Source organism: Zootoca vivipara, chromosome 2 (genome assembly GCF_963506605.1).
Source record: "Zootoca vivipara chromosome 2, rZooViv1.1, whole genome shotgun sequence".
Classification (NCBI taxonomy): domain Eukaryota; kingdom Metazoa; phylum Chordata; class Lepidosauria; order Squamata; family Lacertidae; genus Zootoca; species Zootoca vivipara.
Genome location: NC_083277.1, coordinates 20,209,180 through 20,226,813, shown reverse-complemented (window position 1 = coordinate 20,226,813; position 17,634 = coordinate 20,209,180). Strand labels below are relative to the sequence as shown.

Genomic DNA, 17,634 nt, shown 5'->3' with positions numbered 1-17,634 from the left:
GGTGGCTCCGTCACCCGTGCCTAGATCCTCCTTCTGCCCAGATACCGCCCCCCCACGTGTCTTACTGTTGAAGCTGGCGTTTGTCATCCTCTGTAGCTGGCTGCTGAGGTAGCTGACAGTGCGGTTGAGCTCCCCTAGCTCTTGGCTCAGTGCGTTCAGGCGCCTCTTTTGCCCGGAAGCTTCCTTCTCGGTGCCGTCCAGGTGTGAGTCTGTAGCCTGCAGCTGTTGCCAGAGCTCATCTGTGTCCACCCTAGCAGTGGGAAGGAATACGGCGTGTATGTCCAACTCAGCTGTGGCGCTTGTTGGGCAAAGTGCTATCTCGTAGGCCTACCTCGCAGGGTTGTCGGGAGTGGGAAAAGCAGGATATAAATAAGGCATGCAAAATGATTCAAGTGCCGCACATCCACACAGCTGGGGGGCAAGGGAGAATACAAGGTGGATAGGACTGCATTACAGTGGAACCTCGGTTTACGAACACCTCGGTTTATGAATTTTCGGTTTACGAACGCCGCGGACCCATCAATTCACTTTCCATTACTTTCAGTGGGAAAGTTCGCTTCAGTTTATGAACGCTTCAGTTTATGAACAGACTTCCGGAACCAATTACACCCATGCTTCGGGTTAAGTACGCTTCAGGTTGAGTACTCCGCGGACCCGCCTGGAATGGAGTAATCCACTTTCCATTACTTTCAATGGGAAAGTTCACTTCAGTTTATGAACGCTTCAGTTTAAGTACTCCGCGGACCGTCTGGAACAGATTCATCCACTTTCCATTACTTTCAATGGGAAAGTTCGCTTCAGTTTATGAACGCTTCAGTTTATGAACAGACTTCCGGAACCAATTGTGTTCATAAACCGAGGTACCACTGTACCAAATTTTATTGGTTTATAGAGCTCTTTCACCACCACACCTTTTGCCCAATGGTTTTGGGAACTGCAGTGCTGATAACTCTCTAAGCTGGAATGTGCGCAGAGGAGGGTGACGAAGATGGTCAAGGGTCTGGAAACCAAGCCGTATGAGGAACAGTCGAAGGAGCTGGGTATGTTTAGCTTGGGAAAGAGGAGACTGAGAGGAGATAGGATAGCCGTGTTCAACTATCTAAAGCAGGCATGTCAAACTTGCGGCCCTCCAGATGTTTTGGACTACAATTCCCATCTTCCCCAACCACTGGTCCTGCTAGCTAGGGATCATGGGAGTTGTAGGCCAAAACATCTGGAGGGCCGCATGTTTGACATGCCTGATCTAAAGGAACTGTCACATGGAAGATGGAGCAAGCACGTTTTGTTCTGCTCAGGAGGCCAGGACCCAAACCAATGGCTTCAAGTTACAAGAAAGGAGATTCCAGCTAACCATCAGGAAGAACTTTCTGACAGTAAGAGCTGTTCGGCTCGGCAGAGGAACAGACTCCTTCGGGAGGCGGTGGACTCTTCTTCCTGGGAGGTTTTTTTCAACAGAGGCTGGAGGGTCATCTGACAGGGATGCTTTAGTTGAGATTCCTGCACTGTAGGACCAAACAACACTCGGGTCCCTTCTAGCTCTACAATCCCATGATTCTGTGATTCTATAACTTCTAGCTCCTTTATCCCCACGCCCCAAATTAAGATGTCCAGGGATGGATGGTTGCTAATCGTTTTTTCAGTCTGGATGTGCCCACAGAGGAAAAACTTGAAGCACAAAATGAAGGTTATCATATCCGTCAATTTCTGGCATGCACAAACCGAATTCCCCCCTTTTCTGCTTCCCTCCAATTCTACCTGCCTTAGCTCTCACATCTTCTTACCTGGTATCTTCCAGAAGGGCACTGAGCTGCTGCAACAGGGGAGTGCTTGGACTGCTGCCGTCCCCAAGGAGCCGCTCTACGTCACCCAGCCTGTCCTCCAGGTTGCGCATGCGGCTGCTGCTGGCCGCAGGGATGGGCCCCCCTTCCTTCAGGGCCTGCACTGTGCCCTGCAGCCGCCGCAGCTGTTCCCAGAGCTGTGCCAGAACCGCGTCCCACTGGCCGAAGCAAGGGTGGCAGGGGGAGCAACGGGGGAAGTTCTGCCGGAAGCCCCGCCGGCACTGGTCGCAGCGCGGCCCCGTGAAGCCACCTCGGCATGGGCAGCGCCCCGTGAGACGGTCACACTGCAGGCTCTCGGACCCCGTGGGGTCACACTCACAAGCTGCAGGGGGCAAAAACCAGAGGTCATTCCACAAGCAAGCTTTGGCTTTAGTTTGTTTACGTACCATTTCATTCCGAACCAAAACAAAAGCCAGTTGCACCACATTTAAATATAAGCACGCACCATTAAAACACACCTTACAAACCTTACAAAAGGACAATACGAGTGGACTCTCCGTGTCCTTACCACAGCAAAAAGACTGATATTGATGAACTGGAAAAATAACAACTAAGTTTTTATTTTGGTATGAGCTTTCGTGTGCATGCACACTTCTTCAGATACACTTGAAACAGAAGTCAGTCCCTTATGTATATACAGAGGGTGGGTGGGTGGGAATGGGTGATGGGCTGATGGGAGTGGTAAACCTGTAGATGGCTGTTAACAACTGCTGATGACTGCAATTGGTCCTGCGGGGGAAAAACAAGGGCTGAGGCGCTAAAGAAAGCTTGATCATGCATAATGAGATAAGAATCCAATGTCTTTGTTCATCCCAGGTGGCTCCATGGTTTTAAGCTTGGTAAAGCTTGTATCTGAAGAAGTGTGCATGCACACGAAAGCTCATACCAAAATAAAAACTTAGTTGGTCTTTAAGGTGCTACTGAAGGAATTTTATTATTTTGCTTCGACTCAGACCAACACGGCTACCTACCTGTAACTGGAAAAATAACAATGGGGCTCCCTTCTATGATTGCATTGAAGACTTCTATAAACTTGCAACATATGAACAACTTGCATATAAATGCAGACTTGCCATGGACAGATTCAATGATATTTGGAATCCATTCTTACAAATACTGTAATAGGTTAAGATCTGATGAAGTACAATAACAACCTTGCAAAGTATACAGTTTTGGGTTTCCCCCAGGCTGAATTTCCCCTTCTACACGGGTTCTGTTTCTCTTTTTCTTTCTCTCTCTTTTATTTACATCTCACCATGTTTAGTGCACATATAACTATGTACTTTTTGAACTTTCGATAAAGATGTTTATGTTTAGTGCAGATATAACTATGTACTTTTTGAACTTTTGCTAAAGATGTTTAAACACACACACACACACACACACACACACACACACACACACACCATCACTCTAAAACAACGCAGCAAGCATAACAGTTCAATATGCTAAAGTTATACAGCCCACATGTGTTTTTTTGGGAAGACTTGGCAAAAGCAGCGGTTATCCCATAACTTGCTTGCGAAGAAGGATCAGCTTGCACAGGGGAGGCATTTCTTTAGGGCCAACAATATTGGGGCAACCACCATTAGCAGAGTCACAGGGTGCTCAAGTAAGGCATTATCAGAGAACCTGAGCTTGTAATGCTGGGAGGTGGGGAACCTCATCCAGATCCCCTAACCCTCACGGGCCAAATTTGACCAGTGGGTGGGGTTAGCCACCTGTCAATCACCTAACCTCACAATGCAGCACCCGCGCACAATGTCTGGAGCGGAAGATTCTCGCTTGCACTGTGCACTCGTACTCACCTAGACATTCCCGTTCCGGGTCACCCCAGTGATCTTCTTGACAGTGGGAGCAAACACGGCCCCCAAAGCCCGGCTGGCAGTGGCATTGCCCTGTGAACTGAAGAGAAGTGAAAGGTGAGGCGGTGGTAGGGTTGCAACGCTGGCGCACGAGCCGCCCAGGTGCCTCCCCTCTTCGGCTAACGCTCTCAAGCGCTTGGCCACTTTACCATGTTGCAGTCCGACCGTAACGAATGGGCAGGGTCACAGTTGCACGGCTCACACCCCACGTCACTGCCGAAGCCCCAGAAGTTGGAGGCGCACCTGTCGCAGTTCTTATCTACCACGTTGGAGCGGCAGGGGCAATTGCCTGTAGTTCGATCGCAGTGGCAGGTGCCTTTGGAGCAGTGCGAGGGCAGCGTGCCCTGCTCGTTGCAGGTACAGCCTTGGGGAAAGAGAATTTATCTTAATGCTGCCAGCGTTTTCAAGTGCACAAAGTTTTTCCAGATATACCGTATTCAATAAACGTTTCCCCATCTTTTCTAAATGTATGTTCTTATTGTTCTCTTATTCTATATGTTAAGTCTGCAAGCTGCGCATATTCAGCTTAATCTGACGTTCTTCTTTAGTTGGGACCTCACTCATTTTCCATTTTTGGCCTAACAAAACACGGGCTGCAGTAGTGGCATACATAAATAACCTTTTTTTTTTTACACCTGGGAATTTCAGTCTGAATTATCCCCAAGAAAAAGGACTCTGTTTTGGGGGGGAAAGTACTTTTAAACATTCCCCCCCCATTCATTATGGATTATTTCCCGGTACTCGTTTACCCTTTTACAAGCCCACCACTTGTGAAAGAATATTCCCTCAACTTCTTTGCATCTCCAGCACTTATCTAATTCAGTCTTATACATCTTAGCAAGACTACTCGGTGTTATCAATCAATCACTTTATTTCAGCTTTAAGCTCATAGACAAACAAAAACAAGAACAAATAAATGTGCAAATTTGATTGATTGATTGATTGATTGATTGACTACTCGGTGTTAAATACCACCTGTAAATCATTTTCAGGTAGTTCTCCTTCAAAGAATAACATTTTCAATTTCCATCAACCCTGCTTATCTTCACTAGCAAACTCTTATTTGTTCTCTGTTCTCCAACATCTTGTGGCTGCTGTCTTCACTACTACCCCAACATTTGCTGCCTAAAGTGACTACCTCACTCTACCTAATGAACAGGGTCAGCCCTATTCTACGGACTGAAGATCTACTCAAGCCTGCCACACCCTCCTTCCTCTAGCCTTCATGGGTCCCCCAGCCACAACAAAACCTGCCGAACACCACTTCTCATTCTCAAATCACAAGTTCCTCCCAGTCATCCTCACAATCCAGGCCCGGCCACCCTACTCACGTCGGCAGCTTCGCTGGAAGGCATTGCCATAGTAGCCAGGCTGGCACTCAGAACAGTGGGGCCCACCAGTGTGGTAAAGGCAGCGGAGGCACCGGCCGCTGTGTGGATCGCAGGCTTCGGGGTCGCTGGGGTCAATGTTGTTGTTGCACTGGCAGGGGCGGCAGGCTCCACCTTCCTGCTCAGGGGCTCCAAAATAGCCAGGTGAGCAGTGGTCACACCGTGGTCCTGCCAGAGACATGGGATGTTATTGAGGGATGGGAGCAGAACATGTAGACCGTCACTGCAGTCAAACCAACAATACATGCTTTTCCAGATGGGCACACGAAGGGTTTGTGGCTCACAGGGCTTTTGCAAGAGAGAACTCGGGTGAAATCACTTCCTTTGTCTCCCTTGGCAGGAAGCTGTAACACTACATATTTCCTTCCTGCCTGGAAAGCCCTTTCTTTCCTCGCCATGCTTTCAAGCTGACCACATGTACGTGTCTGAGCGCTGCAGCTCAGACACCATTTCTGAACTTACATTTTGTACTTTTGTAACTTAGATCATAGTTCTAAACCTGCCTTCATTATGCTTCCGTAACGGCCGCTTCAAGAGCTGGATTATGTATGTATATGCTACTTTTTTCCCCTTCACAAAACAATGTGTGATTGTTGTTTTTAAGGGTAAGAAAAGGGGTAACACCAGGGAAATTCAGTATGCCTTACAACAGCATTCTGGATTATTGTTCCTAGAAGGTTAAATCAACATTGTTTTAGCTTCCAAGTTTAAGCTGCAAACGATGGCATTCTGCTGATTTCACTCACAAGAGCAAGGAAGGGCAACAGCTAAACAATATATCCTCTCCTAGTGCCTAAATCCATTCCTACAGAAACATAGTTACTTAGTGATAGCCATTTCTCCTCTTTTCTCACTATGGCACAATGGGAAGTGGAACTCAGTTGAACTGTTTTCGCCGACCTTTATCACGACAACTAAAGAGATTGTTGCCAGATCAGAAAAACTGGGAGCTCTTTCCAGTGGCGGAGGAACCCTCTCCAGCACCCGGGGCAGGACGCCGAGGGGTGGGCCGAACCGCCCAGTGATGCACATGCAACATCCGTACAGGCTGCCGCTTGCCCGGTGACCGTACAGGCTGCTGTGTGAGTGGCATGTGAAGCATCCTGTATGGACTGCACATGTGCGGCATCCCGTATGGAGTGCGCATGCGCGGCAGCCCATACGATCGCCGTGCGAGAGGCAGCCCGTATGGACAGCGTGCAAGAGCGGCAGCCCGTACGGACACCGCGCACCCTCAACCGCTCTACAACTGGGGGGGGGGAGGCAGGGGCCATCTTGTCACACACACCCCAGAGTGGCACCCGGGGCGGACTGCCCCCTCCGCCCCCCACTTCGTAGCCCCTGGCTCTTTCACCTCCTTTTGTGTACCTCTTCACAATCAACCAATTCTATTGTGTTTCTGGCAAGGGGTAGAGGTGGGGTTGGGAAGGGAAGGGCCATGGAGACGCTAGAATTCAAGGCAAGAAGGAATTGTTCGGTTTCTGTTAATTGGTTCTCATGGGAAACTTAGATTCTTGCTTCACACAGTTAACTCAAGGCAGTGTCAATTTACTCTTGGCAGAAAGCCAAGGTCTGACTGGCCTGGCAACAGCTCTCTGATTGGTTAATGACCAGCACTGAACTCTGTTATCTAGGAATGCTAGCACAGTTGTTTCTTGTTGGGTGTTAGGAGTAGGAGTGCTGCGTATGGTTGGAGAGAGAGAGAGACAGAGAGGATTTATTTTGCTTTGCTTTGTATGCAGAAACTCTGCTGGTTTTGTTTTCTTTTAATAAATCCTGTAAATAGTTATTCTGCGTCTAGCCGACTAGTCATTTCCACCTCAATTAGCTTCTGCTCTGTGCAGGAAAACTCTGCTACGTTTGGGCTAAATCCACTAGAGCTATGCCTGACACTTCAAAATTCTAAGAGGAATACTGTACTGCTAGTTTGGTTTAGGGGCTCAGTGGGGCATGTGTTTACATGTGCAGAGAATCAAGAGAAGGGGAGATCGATCCAGGGTGCAGGGCAGGCCTGCACAACTTACAACCCACCAAGCTGAATGCAGTCAACTAGTCACAAATACGAAAGTCTACCAGGGACTTGGTAAATTCGCTGGTTGTGTCACCAGCCTAACATGCGGAATGCCCATCATCTAGCAGATTATGACACCTGGGTGGTGGGTGTTATTTTTCCTGTAAGTCATTGGTTGAACAGGTCACTTAATAGCAGGATCATAAGACTGAGTCCATCTAGTTCAGTACTGTTTACTCCCAGTGGCAGTAAGTTCTGCAGAGTTTCAGGCAGGGGTGTTTCACAGCATTACGTGGAAAAATGGCAGGGTTTGAACCCGGGACCTACATGCAAAGAAGATGCTGTGCAATTGAGTCACGGCCCTTCATGGAGCAGTAGCCTGAAAGGGCAGTGGAGGTGTGCTAGAGCAGTGGTCCTCAACCTTGGGCCTCCAGATGTTTTTGGCCTACAACTCCCATGATCCCTAGCTATCAGGACCAGTGGTCAGGGATGATGGGAATTGTAGTCTCAAAACATCTGGAGGCCCAAGGTTGAGGACCACTGTGCTAGAGGACAGTCTTGCAGAGGCTGTGTCCTCAAAATTGCAACTTATGTACGGTAACTGCATCCCTTGCCTTACCTGTATAGCCTGGAGCACAAAGGCAAACAATCTGATTGGTTTCCCTGTCGGTATGGCAGGAGATGCCGTGATAGTGCCGAGACCCCGGATATCCAGGGCAAGGGCAGGGACGGCACTGTTGCCCTGAGCCCAAGACAGGGTCTCCATAGTAACCATCCAAGCACCTGTGATGGGGTAAAAAAGGAGAACAGAGGCAGTAAGAGCAAACTTTGGTTGTTGCTTTTATTATTATTATTATTAGTAGTAGTAGTAGTAATAATTTATTACATGCCCTTCATCCTAATGTCCAGCAATTTAAAACACAATATTAAAAACAATTCAAAACTACTTACAACCACAAAAGTAGGGTGCGTCCTAAAAATATGCACCTCAAATGTCAAATTACCACCCGTTCTTCCTGGCCACTCTTCATCACAACGAGTTTTTGCCCCGGTATAAGCCTTATTAGTATAATCTGACGCTCCATCCCACAGCCTTAGCCTCTTCACAATATACTCCTGGGCTAAGGCTTCCTCCTCCTCCAATCCTCCTCACAGTGCCCCTCTCCTCCAGTAATCTTCCTGTGGAATCTCTCAGTTTCTTCCTAAAACAAGCTAACAGTGCCTGCTCTAATCTCTTCCTTGAAGCCTGGTATCAGGGGACAAAGCTGTGCTGCTGGATTCAGGAAAAAAAAAGATATCTCCTCTCTGCCTGTGTGTCTGTCTGTGTCTGTGCAGAACATCCATGTTTGAGATGGAAAAATGTAGGAAGAGGGGCTGTTTAACTCTGACAAAAAAAAGACTGTTGTCTTTTTTCCAACCTGCTGCAATGAAACTCTTTAAAAAGAGGAATATTTAGTGTTTCTTCTCAAAAAGCAGCACCAATCTTCCTAAGGAAAGGGACTCTGTCAGTTGATGCTTGTCCACCCCCTCCATCCCATTTTCCAATCAAGAGTCGGCCAGCCATAACAAACCCAGCACTCCACACTGCAACATTTTATTGCAGTTGGGATCCCTCCCGTCACATTTTTCCACGAATCCCACATGCGTACCTCTCACAATGGCGGCCAGCCGTGTAATCGCGGCACCGGTGGCAGGCCCCCGTGTGCAAGTCGCACTCTTCCGAGTGCCCGTTGCAGTGGCAAGGCCGGCAGGTCGGGAAGCCCCACTGGCCTGGTGGGCACTGGTCACACTGGCGTCCTATGGCACCATGTTGGCACCGGCACTGCCCGCTTACTGGTTCGCAGATCCTGGAGACGGAGCCTTCGGGGGAACAGGCACAAGCTGTGGGGACAAGGGCCAATGCTTTCAGTGTGACAGGTGAGGGTGCATTAACCATTAGAAATTACGGTACAGTTCTCTGGAAAGTCCCTAATATGGCGATGGTGCCCAACTTCCTGGCACAGGGTATTTTCAGAGAGTTCAATGTGGCAGCTATTGCCAAATCCACAAGACAGAAAGCTCTTCCGAAACACAGCTCCTTAACCTCTAGTACGTAGTAACCACCCAAGCTGACAAGGTGAAAGGATAATAGGGGTGTGTGGCAGCAACATTAAGTGGGTCTAGCAGTGGTCATGTTGACCCAGGACCCAGAATCCCTGGGTTCAAATCCTCACACAGACCCGGGGGGGGGGCTGGAACACTAGAGAGTTTTGTGGCAACTTAAAGATTAACAAAAGGGATGTGGGTGGTGCTGTGGGTTAAACCAGAGCCTAGGCCTTGCCGATCAGAAGGTCGGCGGTTCGAATCCCCGCAACGGGGTGAGCTCCCGTTGCTCGGTCCCAGCTCCAGCCAACCTAGCAGTTCGAAAGCACGTAAAAGTGCAAGTAGATTGATAGGTACTACTCCAGCGGGAAGGTAAATGGTGTTTCCGTGTGCTGCTCTGGTTCGCCAGAAGCGGCTTTGTCATGCTGGCCACATGACCTGGAAGCTGTATGCCGGCTGCCTCGGCCAATAACGCAAGACGAGCGCCGCAACCCCAGAGTTGGTCACAATCATGGTCAGGGGACCCTTTACCTTTACCTAAAGATTAACAATTTCTAGGTATTTTTACATGAGGAAATATGGACAAGGCCTTTGATTGTTTCAGCTGCAAGGGACTAGACAAGGCTGCCCCTTCGGAAATATCTACCTCACAGGGTGGCTGTTAGGGTAAAACTGGAGAGGAAAAAGAGAACCATGAAGGCCGCCCTGAGCTCCTTGGAGAAAAGTTGGGACATTAATAATAATAAATATGAAGATGGTCACTTAATCCCATCCCCTCATCTCACTCCGAAGAGGTTCTCCTTTTTTGAAGGAGCCATACATTAAGGCAGAGTTGCCAGAAAGCGACTCAAATTCACACCATGCTTTTGAAGCACTATGATAAACATTCCTGCCTTCCGTTAAAGAATCCTGGGAGCTGTAGTTTGTTATAGGTGCTGAGAGTTGTTAGGAGCCCCCCCCCCATGCGCCACCTCCATTCCCCTCATGGAGCTACAATTCCCATAGTGGTTCAACAATCAAGGAGCTTGGAAATTGTTGCTGCTCTGTGAGGGAAATGGGGGGGGGTGTCTCTTCACAACTCTCAGCACCCTTAACAAAACTACATTTCCCACAATTCTTTGGGGGAAGTCGCGACTGCTTAAAAGTGGTATCATATATGTATGATTTGGATGTGGCTTAAATTAGTCAGGTTTAACCTCTGCCTGGAGTTGTAGGAGCTTGAATAATACCTAAATATATAATAATGATAATCCCAAAGAAGACAATCTGCTCCAGTCCAGTTCTGTTGCTCAACTGAGGCCTGGATGGGGTCTCTCAAACCACAGAGAATCTGTCCTGGACCTTAGCACTTGGTCACTGGGGAGCTGAGACTGCTTTTGTAAAGGGGGCTGGTTCCTCAAGGGGATCTAGCTCAGGGGTGCTGTCTCTGGGTCAGGCCTAGTCAGAGCGGGATCTTCTCCCCCCCCCCACCCTGTCAGGATTCCATTTGCTACTCTGAGGATCAGTAATATACCCCAGCCACAAGTTTTCCCCCTCCACTCTCAGTAAAAAACTAGGCTTAATCAACAGTTGAGGAAAAGACAAGGATGACCATGAGGGAAGCAGTACATGCAGGCCCTGCTTTGATTACTCACGGCTGCAGCCATAGGGTCCGAATCCGTAGGTGCCCGGGACACACTGGTCGCAGCGCCGACCCATCACATTGGGCTTACACTGGCATTGCCCTCCCAGTTTGTGGCAAACGCTGCTGGTGGAGCCCTGGGGGTCACACTGGCAGGCTGAAGGCGGAAGAAACCACAACAGTTAGGGAAGTAAGCTAGGCAGGTGGAAAGACGAGAGGCAGTCGCCTCCCCACCCCAATGCCAAGGAGACTGGGGAGAGCGACAAGTGGAGATGCGCTCCAACACACTGAACACAAGCACATCACTCTAGAGCAGAATATTCCTGCCTGTAGTAATGTGGTAAAATGCAATATACAAGTCCATAGGTTGAGGCCGCAGGTGGTGAAATCGTGCAGGTTACAGTCTAGACCAGGCATAGGCAACCTTGGCTCTCCAGATGTTTTGGAACTACAACTCCCATGATCCCTAGCTAACAGGGCCAGTTGTCAGGGATCATGGGAGTTGTAGTTCCAAAACATCTGGAGAGCCTAGGTTGCCTATGCCTGGTCTAGAACATCCATCAGACACACAGGTGCTGCCCAAATCCTGAGAACCTCAGCTTTCGTTATCTCTAGAATTAGCGTGTTTCTAGGCCCCATGGTACCTGGAAATATTTCACAACGGTGCTAAAAACTTGTAAAACAGAGGCACTGCGCAATTCCCGCTGGAGAATTCAGGGGAAAAGTTGTCCACCTCTGGACTGTAGATTCTTCTTCTCGTGTTTCCCCATAGTCTTTTTACATAAAGGTGAGTTAAACCTGAGGAAATCTCCTCTCCCATACCAATGCTGGGTTTGCTGATTCTAGGCGGCACCTCACCAACATTTGGGCCTTTAAGTCACAGCCCTGGCTTAGGAACATAGAAGGCTGCCTTATCCTGAGTCAGACCATTGGTTCATCTAGCTCAGTACTGTCTATACACTGGCTGGCAAATGCTGGAATCTGGAATCTTCTGCGTGTAAAGCAGACGCTCAGCCATTGAGCTACAGCTAGGGCGGCCAGACTCAATAGAGGACAGGACTTCTGTGCCTTTAATTGCCCTGCTCTCTTTTGAGTCTGGAAACCTTAAAGAGAAACCAGCAGACCCTTTGCTTGGAAATTAAACAAAGGGTCTGCTGGTTTCTCTTTAAGGTTTCCAGACTCAAAGGAGAGCAGGGCAATTAAAGGCACAGAAGTCCTGTCCTCTATTGAATCTGGCCACCCTAGCTACAGCCCTTCTGCAAACCATTATCCGACCTAGGCCCTGGCCGCAAAACTGAACCATCTAGTTCAAGAAGGCTGTAGCTACGCACAAGCAGATTCTCAAAATCTGTGGGCAGAGAAATGAGACCATTTCATCATCATAATTTTTTCCCAAAGGGAGGATAAATTATCCAACAATTCATTGCAGGTGGGGCTCCCCATTAGCAACAGCACAGCTGCCTCCTTTTTTCTTAAGTTGCTTTAAGGGCACTGCAAGTAGTAGCAGCAGCAGCAACAACAACATTAGCAACCTGTCCGCCATTTTGCATTCCTCCACGTGTAGGGTTTGGCAACCCTATCCGCCCCTCCCCCCCCCAATACTTTGCGTGTTGGTGGAAATGGCAACCACCAACACACACACACACACACATACACACACAATGGTAGAAAATTATGCAAAGTGGCTTTCTTTCTCAGGTGTAAGAAAGAATCACTCACACATAGCCCCATCATGCATCAGGGCAGAGATGCTGCACAGCAGGCGGGCACAGGTCTCGGCCAGGTCGGGCATGGTGGCCATGCGGAAAACCTCTAGGCAGGTGTAGCGCTCCAATGCTTCCCGGCGCTCCACCGCTGCAGGACTACTACCATGGAGCCCAGGCAGCTCCGTCACACGGGGCAGAAGGACCAGCTGTAACAAGGAAGGAGACATAATAATAGTAATAATAATAATAATAATAATAATAATAATAATAATAATAATAAATTTTTATTTATACCCCACCCTTCCCGGTCCAGAAACCGGGCTCAGGGTGGCTAACCGCAAATATAAAACATTGATTAAAAACGACTTAAAAACAACATACAGTAATGTACAACATAAATATAGCATCGCCAGGCCTAACTAGCCAAGTTAGTCCTGCTAAGGCCAGCAAGGAGACCAGGGAAGTATTTAAATGTGGGGACCCAGAAAGGTTTCTTCATAGAAAACGGGAAGGGAAAAAGGAATGGAGGATCAGGCTAAATTGAAGGCCAGGCGGAAGAGCTCTGTCTTACAGGCCCTGCGGAAGGGAGATCAAGTCCTGCAGGGCCCTAGTCTCATGGGACAGAGCATTCCACCAGGTCGGTGCCATCACTGAAAAGGCCCTGGCCCTGGTGGAGGATAAGAGGAGGAAAAGTCTGGCCTGGTTAGGACAAGGACTACAGTTGGCCCAGCTGCTTACGTAGCACACAAGAGGGGACTTGCTAACTGGGAATGTGTGCAGCAGGCCCAGAAATCTACCGCAGAGTGCTCTGAGATGCATTCCTAGAAAGACTGTGGCAGCTTCTGCAGAATCTCCTTTGCTTGAGTGGGGCTGGACATTGGCATGCCATTGTTTTTTGAGTGTGTGTGTGTGAAGATTTAAAACCTGGTTCTTTCTCACCGAGTCAACGAGGATGAAGGCTGCAGGATGGCGCTGTGCCACCCCTGCCCGCTGGAATCGCACAGTGATCTCATAATGGTTCCTGGGCTCGAAACAGAAGGGCCGCGGCAGCAGCACATACCTGGGGGGAGGGAAGACAAAGGTGAGAGACGGGGAAAGCGAAGAGCACACAAGCGGTAAGACTAGGCGCAAGAGGGTTGAGGAACTTGGAGAGAGTTGCTGGGATCGTTCTCATCTGCCTTAAGGGGGGAAACCCGGCTCACTTCCAAAGTTTGATGCTGAGGACCTGGCACATCCGCCAGCCTCTGCCATGTAAGTTGTGCCTGGATCACATCTGAGGCCCACATCCAAATAATAATAATAATAATATTTGTACCCCGCCCATCTGGCTGGGTTTCCCCAGCCACTCTGGGCAGCTTCCACAGAGATAAAAAATACATTAAAACATCAGTCATTAAAAACTTCCCTAAACAGGGCTGCCTTCAGATGTTTTCTAAACGTCAGGTAGTTGTTTTTCTCTTTGACATCTGATGGGAGGGCGTTCTACAGGGTGGGTGCCACTACCAAGAAGGCCCTCTGCCTGGTTCCCTGCAACTTGGCTTCTCACAGTGAGGGAACCGCCAGAAGGCCCTCGGAGCTGGATCTCAGTGTCCGGGCAGAACGATGGGGGTGGAGATGCTTCTTCAGGTATACTGGGCCATGGCCGTTTAGGGCCTTGCACTTGGCCTTGCATGCATAACAGAATCTCATCGTCCCCAGCCATGACAAGGATACTGCCTGAGGATGATGGGAGCTGTAGTTCAAAACATCCGGAAGGCACTAGATTGGTGCAGGCTGCCTTAGCCCTTCAGAAGAGACTGACGGCAGAATTCCCAGGCCATTAGAAGGGACTAGAGAGGCAGTTGGCAGATCAAGGAAGGAGAGAGGAGAGTCAGAGCAGGTAGACTGAGAAAGAGAAGCAAAACACAAGATGGAGAGAGAGGCTGGTGGCTGTTATTTATAGCCTCAGGGTGTATATTAGTTAAAAGTCCTCTATATATAATATTAGAAGTTAAGTTACAGAGTGGGTTGCTTACAGAGACAACAACTGTCGGTGCAATTCTTTTTTTAAAAAAATTAAAGAACAACTCATGGGCATAGCCGGGGGGGCGAGGGGTAGCTGCACCCCCCGTCAATAAAAATCAATTCGAATCTGAGGTTCTGCCCTCCGAAAAAAGCCTGCCTCCCCCAACAATAATAATAATACAAAATAATAACCTAACCACAAATTCTTTTCCAAACGAAATCCTTTCTTAACAGTTACGGCAAGCCCCCCCCCCCCAACACAATTGAATAATAATTAAATAAAGCAACAAAGCATGCAGTGCTAATCCGAGCCTCTGGTAGTTATCATTACCGATTAGGAGGGCCACTTTGAACGAAACCCTACTTAGCCATGGTATTGTAAGAGGGTTATAATTACTTTCCCCCTGCTTTACTACTCTGAAGTTCCTTAAACTTTCACTAGCCTCGTTCAAATTTATCTTCTTTCCCCCATATTTAACCCACATTATCTTGGTTCATTTTACTCAAAGCGGGCATTTCCCACATATACCATTCTCTAATATGCAATATTTCTCTCCCCCACCCCCGCCCCCCCCAATATTTTGTGTATAGAGTCCTGCTTTGTGCCATTCTTTTAAAAATATCGGCAAGGCTTTTGAGGTTTTTTTGTGTGCTCTCTGCCTCTGCCACGAGTCTAAATTATAAATTTTACCTCACCTTTTTATCTGAACCTGAATAACTGTCTCTGCCAGGGCATAACAATAACCAGCCCACCTCTACAGTAATAGCCATAGGGAGGAGGGGGGACCCTTTGCTGCAGACTGCAGTGGCTCTGCTTTGTTCCCCTGCCTTAGATAATCTTTTTCCGATGGAACAATGAGAGCCGCTTCTTTCATTTCACCAACCTGCCTGCCAGCGATAAAAGAGGGTGGCAGAGATTCAAACCATCAAACTGCTTCAGGGGAAACACTTGTATGCCCCGTTTTTCCTTCCTTCCTTTTCTTTTTAAAACCCAGGAAATGTTCCGAGCCATTAGTGAAGAGGGGGAAGTTTCAAAGAAGATGAAAGGGTACTGGAAAAGGGGTGGCCTTTCAGATTTTGGGGCTGAGGGTTTCTTGTTTTCTTGCTTCCCCCCACCCCCACCCCACAATAGGGCTGCTAGAATACAAATGTGGCAACCCTGGAAAGAAACAACTTCTGAGGTTTTGAAATTGCACAGGCATGTCAGATAAGGAGTTCATCTCTCATAATTCGTTCGCCTATTTGTTAACATCTTATCCCAGCCTTCCTCTAGAGCAGGCATCCCCAAACTACGGCCCTCCAGATGTTTTGGCCTACAACTCCCATGATCCCTAGCTAATAGGACCAGTGGTCAGGGATGATGGGAATTGTAGTCCAAAACATCTGGAGGGCCGAAGTTTGGAGATGCCTGCTCTAGAGAGCTCAGAGATGTGTACATTTGTCCTGCCCTCCATGTTATGATCACAACATCCCTACGAGGTAGGCCACTCAGTGAGATTGTGGCCTGAGTGGAGATTTGAGACGGGGTCGCCCTAACGCTTGTCTAGCGCCCTAATCGCTACACGTAAGCCCGTGTTGAGAACAGCAGCACAAACGCCTTCTACACTCCACTAAGAGCTATGCAAGAAGTGTGGGTCAGGGGAAGGTGGAATGGGTTGCATAAAACTAGTTTTTACCCAGAGATGGACTACAGCCCAAAGGGAAGTTTTCCATCTTACCTGCAACCGAAGAATCATGGAGCACAACAATCTGCTCTCCCCCTCCCCAAAAAGTGCTTCCAGGCTGTGACTATTTTGAGGTAGGATTCAATCACATACTGGCAAATTCAGGTTTCACAATTAAAGTTAATTTGGAGCTCTTGTGCAACTAACTAGCTTCCCCTCCCCGCAAAAAGAAAAACAACACCAGGCTTTTGTGATATTAAAAGTAACAGGGAAAATGTTCTGGAAAGTGTGGAATAATATTTGCCTGACACAGCATCACCTTCCTCACAAACAAATCGTACAGTTAACAGGTTGTTTGTTCAAATTCAAAGATTGTGTCAGCCATTTAAAATTTTCTAGCTGTGCATTTTGCCCCTCCCTTCCTGGGCTAACTGCACAAATGATATGATTTCCCGAGCATACATAAGGTGTCTCCCTTCTACCCCCAAATAATTGTAATATAGAATTGTCTGTTAATTATAAATCTGATACACAATTGCTAGTGTCAATCGACCAGGTTCCATGGGACTTTTTATGTTCCAACTGAGCAGATGAGAACTAATGCTAATTTTTATAGAAAATGTCCCCTCTTTACTGGGATGCTTAGATATACTTGAATAAAGTACACAACAATAGGGCAGGGTTTGGTTGGTTTTTTTTGTAGTGCAATGACCTCACACAATCCATACCCTCACAAGCCCATCGCACCTGAAAACCCATTCCACAAATCCCTGAGACAAGAGAAGGATATACCGGTACTTTGAAAAGCTGGGTATACTACTTCTCTACAGATCATACAAAAAAAGAGCGGCAAAGTTAAAAGAAATAATAACATGGCAAAAAAATTAAACAAAACAAAAAACACCAAAAAGCCAGAGGATAGGAAATCCTACATAAAACAGTCAGATCCCTAAATACAATATGCTATGTACTTGGGTGAATGGATCCCTAAATACAATATGCTATGTACTTGGGTGAATGGAACTGGTGATTAGTAAGATCCCCGCAAATACTAGCTGTTACACTTACGTGAATGAAACTGGCTATTAGTTATAATAATGTAATGCAAATAGACAGACAATAGCAGGCTCCAAAAAGGAAACTCCAGCATAAGAAGCTTGGAATGAGATCAGAGAAGGGAATAGTTAATTGTGCTGTTTCTGTTGCATCTTGTAGTACCAAAATCCACCAGTACGTGTAGAGGGCCCGTAGCCAAACCAAAATACCAACTATTTCCTAACCACAAACCCATGAGCTCTCTAGTTAATTATGGCAAAGACTCAGTCAATCCATCAGCAAATACTCAGATAACAGAAAAACTACGTGCGCCGTCAGTTGTGCCAAAGCACAGGATGTTAAAACAATAAGTATGATTTATTTATTTCTTACAGCTGTAACATAGAAACTACAAGTGTA

At 47.7% G+C, this 17,634-nt stretch overlaps 1 protein-coding gene across 3 annotated transcripts in view; it reads right to left on the bottom strand.

Moving 5' to 3' along the window:
* Positions 1-17,634, bottom strand: part of LOC118080882 (laminin subunit beta-2) — a 65,845-nt gene that overhangs the window by 11,635 nt on the left and 36,576 nt on the right. For all 3 annotated transcript variants that reach the window (XM_035106869.2, XM_035106867.2, XM_035106868.2), the window contains 10 exons: positions 13,451-13,571; positions 12,525-12,717; positions 10,819-10,962; positions 8,752-8,983; positions 7,722-7,885; positions 5,035-5,259; positions 3,853-4,067; positions 3,647-3,743; positions 1,782-2,160; positions 66-250 (listed from right to left, as the gene is read on the bottom strand). In XM_035106869.2, coding sequence (XP_034962760.1) covers positions 66-250; positions 1,782-2,160; positions 3,647-3,743; positions 3,853-4,067; positions 5,035-5,259; positions 7,722-7,885; positions 8,752-8,983; positions 10,819-10,962; positions 12,525-12,717; positions 13,451-13,571 — 1,955 coding nt within the window. The remainder of the gene's footprint in view (positions 1-65; positions 251-1,781; positions 2,161-3,646; positions 3,744-3,852; positions 4,068-5,034; positions 5,260-7,721; positions 7,886-8,751; positions 8,984-10,818; positions 10,963-12,524; positions 12,718-13,450; positions 13,572-17,634) is intronic.